The sequence below is a fragment of the Elephas maximus genome, chromosome 22 (genome assembly GCF_024166365.1).
Source record: "Elephas maximus indicus isolate mEleMax1 chromosome 22, mEleMax1 primary haplotype, whole genome shotgun sequence".
NCBI classification, from domain to species: Eukaryota; Metazoa; Chordata; class Mammalia; order Proboscidea; family Elephantidae; genus Elephas; species Elephas maximus.
Genome location: NC_064840.1, coordinates 2,007,146 through 2,013,604, shown reverse-complemented (window position 1 = coordinate 2,013,604; position 6,459 = coordinate 2,007,146). Strand labels below are relative to the sequence as shown.

Below are 6,459 nucleotides of genomic sequence, written 5' to 3'. Positions count from 1 at the left end.
GGGCGCGAACATCCCAGGAAGCCCCCGCCCAGCCCCTCCCTCCTGCTTCGAGGAGCTCTCGGAGGAGCGGCTCTAAAAATCTGGATTCCCACCGCCCCTCCCCCTGCCCTGCGCGCTCCTCTTTGAAATTTCAAAGCGACTCCTCCGGAGCCGGAGCCCCGAGCCGGCTGAGCTGCCCACTCCGGGCAGCGCGGCAGCTTTACAAGCGGAGGGCCCGTTTATGGCCCGGCTGTAAAACGCAAATCCCGCCGCTCTTTGAAAGCGCTCTCAGCCCGGGACCCGCCATAAAACTCGCGGAAGATGCGCCCCGGCCCCCCCACCCCCTCTCGGGCCAGTCTCCGACCTCCCAGGAGCCTCGACGCCTTTGGGGTGCCCAGGAAAATCCCAGGGCCACCCGGGAAGGGGGCGCAGTCGGGGAGGGCGGCGCTCGGCGAAGTTGGAGGCAGGGCAGAGAGAGGGCGCAGGAGGCGGCGGGACGCACGGGGACCGCGGAGCCCAGGCGGGTGTCCGGGCGGGCGGACGGGTCGCGGCGCTGCGGGGCCCGGCGTCCGGCAGGGGGCTCGGCCCCCGCGGGGCCGGGGAGCGGGCGGCTGCGGCAGGAGGAGGACCGCCCTGGGCCGCTCCGCTTTCTCATGCAAAGGGAGGGCGGAGGCGGGGCGGGCGGCGCGGGGGCGGGGCCTGTCACCGCTTGGCTTTTTCCCCCTTCTCATTTTTGCGAGTCTCTCATCCCGGGACGCAGAGCTCCGAACAGCTGCTGGCTGGGCCCGGCTGAGGCCGGCGCTGGGCGGGAGGAGCGCCGCGAGCCGCCAGCCCCTCCGGACGCACCGCCCGGGCGCTCCACGAAGAGGCCAAAGTTGGCCGCGGAGGGAGTGGAAGCCCGCGGCGGGCGGCGGCACCGAGAGCTCCGGGGGCTTCCCTCCCGTCCCGGTATTGTTGGAAACTTTGCTCCTCTCCCCTCCGGCCCCGCCGCTCCGCGGAGCCAAGAGACCGACTGCAGGGCCGGTGGCGCCGTGCGCACCGCCCGGGCCAGGAGGGGCGGGCATGGGCGGGGGCCCGAGCCGAGGCGGGCAGCCGGGGCCAGCTGCCCGGGCCCGGGAGCGGCGTCTGTGAGGGGCGCGGACCTCCCGGTGGGGCCACCTCCGACGCCACCATGCAGCGCCCGAGCCCCCGCCTGTGGCTGGTCCTGCAGGTGATGGGGTCGTGCGCGGCTATCAGCTCCATGGACATGGAGCGTCCGGGCGACGGCAAGTGCCAGCCCATCGAGATACCGATGTGCAAGGACATCGGCTACAACATGACCCGCATGCCCAACCTGATGGGCCACGAGAACCAGCGCGAGGCCGCCATCCAGCTGCACGAGTTCGCGCCGCTGGTGGAGTACGGCTGCCACGGCCATCTCCGCTTCTTCCTGTGCTCGTTGTACGCGCCCATGTGCACCGAGCAAGTCTCCACCCCTATCCCCGCCTGCCGGGTCATGTGCGAGCAGGCCCGGCTCAAATGCTCCCCGATCATGGAGCAGTTCAACTTCAAGTGGCCCGACTCCCTGGACTGCAGCAAACTCCCCAACAAGAACGACCCCAACTACCTGTGCATGGAGGCGCCCAACAACGGCTCGGACGAGCCCACGCGGGGCTCTGGTATGTTCCCTCCGCTCTTCCGGCCGCAGCGGCCGCACAGCTCGCAGGAGCAGCAGCTCAAGGACGGGGCGTCCGCGCGCGCTGGCTGCGACAACCCCGGCAAGTTCCACCACGTGGAGAAGAGCGCGTCGTGCGCGCCGCTCTGCACGCCCGGCGTGGACGTGTACTGGAGCCGCGACGACAAGCGCTTCGCCGTGGTCTGGCTGGCTGTGTGGTCCGTGCTCTGCTTTTTCTCCAGCGCCTTCACGGTGCTCACCTTCCTCATCGACCCTCATCGCTTCAGGTACCCCGAGCGCCCCATCATCTTCCTGTCCATGTGCTACTGCGTCTACTCGGTGGGCTACATCATCCGCCTCTTTGCGGGCGCAGAGAGCATCGCCTGCGACCGGGACAGCGGGCAGCTCTATGTCATCCAGGAGGGCCTGGAGAGCACCGGCTGCACGCTGGTGTTCCTGGTTCTCTACTACTTTGGCATGGCCAGCTCGCTCTGGTGGGTCATCCTCACGCTCACCTGGTTCTTGGCGGCCGGCAAGAAGTGGGGCCACGAGGCCATCGAGGCCAACAGCAGCTACTTCCATCTGGCGGCCTGGGCCGTCCCCGCGGTGAAGACCATCCTGATCCTGGTGATGCGCAGGGTGGCGGGGGACGAGCTCACCGGCGTGTGCTACGTGGGCAGCATGGACGTTAACGCCCTCACCGGCTTCGTGCTCATCCCCCTGGCCTGCTACCTCATCATCGGCACCTCCTTCATTCTCTCGGGCTTCGTGGCCCTCTTCCACATCCGGAGGGTGATGAAGACGGGCGGGGAGAACACGGACAAGCTGGAGAAACTCATGGTGCGCATCGGAGTCTTCTCCGTGCTCTACACGGTGCCGGCCACCTGTGTGATCGCCTGCTACTTCTACGAACGCCTCAACATGGATTACTGGAAAGTCCTAGCCACGCAGCACAAGTGCAGAGTGAACAACCAGACCAAGAACGTGGACTGCCTGATGGCCGCCTCCATCCCCGCCGTGGAGATCTTCATGGTGAAGGTGTTCATGCTGCTGGTTGTGGGTATCACCAGCGGTATGTGGATCTGGACCTCAAAGACTCTGCAGTCCTGGCAGAGCGTCTGCAGCCGTAGGCTGAAGAAGAAGAGCAGGCGGAAACCCGCCAGCGTGGTCACCAGCAGTGGGATTTACAAAAAAGCCCAGCACCCGCAAAAAACCCATCACGGGAAATACGAAATCCCCGCCCCGCCTCCCACCTGTGTGTGAGCAAGCAGGAGGAAGGCGGCCGGGAAAACTTCCCCGAGAGGATTCAATGGCGCCCAGAGCTGAAACATGGTGCTTCCCTTGGTTGGTTGGTTGGTTTGTGTGTTTTTTTTTTTTTTTAAGTAAAAGAGAAAAATAAAAAGTTTGTACCCTGAAATTCAGGATGCTGTGATACACTGAAAGAAAAAAAAATGTACTTAAAGGGTTTGGGTTTTGCTTTTTTTTTTTTTCCAGTGAAGGAAATCTTGCCATTTAAGTGGCTCTTCTGTAACCGATTTGTGGTAAAGTAGTTGATTCAGGCCTCAGAAGAAAACTTTTGTTTAGAACCTTCCATAAATACACATCTTTGTGTTTGAGCTGGCCCTCCTGCACATTTACAAATGAGAGAAGAGACAGCTTCTTTGCAAGCTAAAGGGCCTCTGCTGGGTTTCAGAGGGAGCCCAGGGTCCCTCCTTAACAAATGAGCCAACCCAGGGGCCCACCCTCAGAAAGACTGCTGCTGCTAAGAGGGCAGCTTCTGTGCAAACTGAAAGGCAGGAAAACTTTGACACGCACCACACGCTAGCACACGCATTTGGAGTGACCCAGATAGAGTCCAGGCTCTAGCCTTTGCAAATGGTCTTTCTCCAGCAGCGTCCACCAAACCCTAACATTTGCGAATCGCAACGATGTGCAATACATTTTCCCCCTTCTTTCCATGAAAATAAAAAGAGAAACAAGTATTTTGCTGTCCATAAAGACAACAAAAGGGACCTCCTAACAAAAGAACTAAGAGGCCCAGCCCTCGAAACCCTTTAGCGTTACATTTTGTGGCTTTTTAATGGAAACCAAGCCAATGTTATACACATTTGAACTGATTTGTGGAAAGGATGGGGAAAAAAAGGGAGAAGCCTCATTCAAAAGTACCCGAAGGGCTTATTGACTCTGTCTATTGTTAAACAAACCATTTCTTTGGACAGATCAAGAAGCACTGGTGTGGTAAAGACAAACTTTGTCTAAGTGTGTTCTCTTTACTAGGCCGGGAGAGTGTGGTTCCTGCTTGTGGATGTCTGTCATATATGATATTTTCCATGCTCCACTATTTTATTAAAAATAAAATATGGTCTTTAGTTTGCTGCTAGTCCCTGCGTGTTCCGAGGTTTCCCTTCTTTCTGCATGTGTGCAGAGGAGGAAAACTTTCTCCCTCTGCTTCTCAAGCAAATGCTGGGTGTGCATCTCTCTCTAGAGATCACTCCTGTCTGAAATCACAGAGAGGTGGATTCCCAGATTGGCAGAATAATTCCATTCTGAGTGTGAGTTTCAGAGGAATTGCATGCAGGGAATGTGCAAAGTTGAAAATTGTTTCTATGACTCTTGGTAGTTGGACAGAAGGTTTGGTTGTAGACAGAATTCACAGGGAGAGCCTTATCTCCTAAGTTTGGGTACACAAGGGACTTGACCGTAATATCTTTGGGGAGTCCCTGGGTGGTTCAAACAGTTAACATGCTCACCTGCTAATCAAAAGGTTGGAGGTTGAGTCCACCCAGAGGCTCCTCAGGAGAAAGGCCTGTTGATGGACTTCAGAACAATCAGCCACTGAAAACCCTATGGAGTGTAGTTCTGCCCAGACACATATGGGGTCGTCGTGAGTCAGGTTGACTCCATGGCTTTAATATCTTTGAAGAATGGAACCGGCCAATGAAGAGAATGATATCAGTGTTGCGTCCGGGTAACCTGCTGGGGTCCCGTTGTACCTGGAGTAGGCACTGTACGGTGGTCCGGTGTGGGCTGGCTTTGCAGCAGCCCAGGCAGGGGGGCCGCATTTACCAAACAGATTATACGTCTGGATAGGGTCAGGTAGCTAAGTGTGTGTGAGTCCTTAGGAAGAAAATAATAATCAGTTTGGTACTTAATGACACTCCATGCTTGTCCTGTGCTCACTGGTATTCCCATTAACCAGTTGTCATGGAGTCAATTCCAACTCATAGCAACCCTATAGGACGGGGTAGAACTAGCCCGTAGGGTTTCCAAGGAGCCACTGGTGAATTCGAACTGGTGACCTTTTGGCTAGCAGCCAAGCTTTTAACCACTGTGCCACCAGGGCTAAACCAAAAAAAAAAAAAAAAATTCTTGGAAGAGTCCATTCCGACTCACGGCGCCCCCATGTGTTACAGAGTAGAACTGCCACATAGGGTTTTCCCAGCTGTAATCTTTACAAAGGAGCCCTGATGATGCAGAGGTTAAGTCCTGGGCTACTAGCCAGAAGTTGTATGGAATTGACTGGACAGCAACAGATTTGGATTTTTGGGGGGTTTAATCTCTATGGAAGCAGATCGCCAGACCTTTCTTCCATGGAGCTGCGGGCCTTTAGGTTAGCAGTCGGGTTGGGTAGCTGTCAGGAAATAAAGTGGGCCCAGGTTATGTGGCTAGAACTAAACTCTGCTTCTGAGCAGAGGGATGCAGCTTCCCTGTGTCGGGACATTTATAGATCCAGCCTGCTTACCGTGGGGTCGCGTTGAGGCCAAGCTCCAATGTGAACAAGCAGCTCTTAGGAACTCGGAGCATGTAGTAAGCACTTGCAGCCCTGGAAGCCCTATGGGGCAGTTCTACCCTGTCCTGCGGGGTCACTATGAGTCAGAGTCAACTCAGCAGCGATGAGCTTGGCTTGGTTTTGGTGAAGGTGCACAGGAGTCTGACGTCAGCATAGCCTATTCTCTGCAGAGGGCATTTAGGAATTAAGCCTGGGAAACAGAACACCCACACGCTGACAACTCTCGGCTTGGGCAGAGGTGGCTGTGGGGGTGAAACTGAGACACGGGCTGCTTCCCACAGACCTGTGTGCCTGTAGCATGCAGAAGCGGGCAGAGAGGGTGGCTCGAGATCAAGCTCCAGAAATTAAAAAAAAAAAAAAAAAAGGCGTGAAATTCAGAATAGCCTTCAGTGCCTTTAAAAAGAAAGGTTAAAAAAAAAAAAAAAAGCCCACAAATAGAAACCAGTGTGTTGAGTGTTTCCACCCGTCTTCCAGAAAGACTGTCTAGAGATGCTCCTGTGTGTGCACATGCATGTTATAATATTTCCTTTTTGTGACTCTTAGGGAAAATAAAAGCAACGTGTTTGGAACAGCCTCTGAAAAGTCCAGGAAGATAGCGCCGTGGAGCCCTGAAAGACACAGGGTTCTGCAATTACTGCTTTCATCGGTGCCTTCAGACCCGCCCAGGTTCAGGGGCGTGGGTTTGAAAACTAAGTCCTGAGAAAAGCAAGTTCAGCAACACACACGGAAGACCCTGTTGCTGTTTAGCCCTGAACGTGTTTCAGCGTGGGTGCACCGTGCCACAGCGATCTTGGGGACAGATGTCAGGGATTTTAATATGTAGTTGGGCCCGTGGAACGTGGCCCAGTCTAGCAGTGGTCAGGAACTACTGCAGCAGAGGGCTTCTAAACAAACCCTCTCTCTGAGCTGAGCTCTGACCCTTGGTCACATATAAACAAGTGCATTTCAGAAGCATCGGAGCTCAAAAGTTAAAACCAAAAACCAAACCCACTGCCGTGGAATCAATTCCGACTCATAGCAACCCTGTAGGACGGAG

At 56.0% G+C, this 6,459-nt stretch overlaps 1 protein-coding gene across 1 annotated transcript; it reads left to right on the top strand.

Moving 5' to 3' along the window:
- The first annotated feature begins 799 nt into the window (after positions 1-799).
- FZD10 (frizzled class receptor 10) lies at positions 800-3,041 on the top strand. Its single transcript, XM_049865942.1, has one exon. It carries the CDS (start codon positions 1,151-1,153, stop codon positions 2,894-2,896), a length of 1,746 nt encoding a protein of 581 aa, XP_049721899.1. The 5' UTR covers positions 800-1,150; the 3' UTR covers positions 2,897-3,041.
- The last annotated feature ends 3,418 nt before the right edge of the window (positions 3,042-6,459 follow it).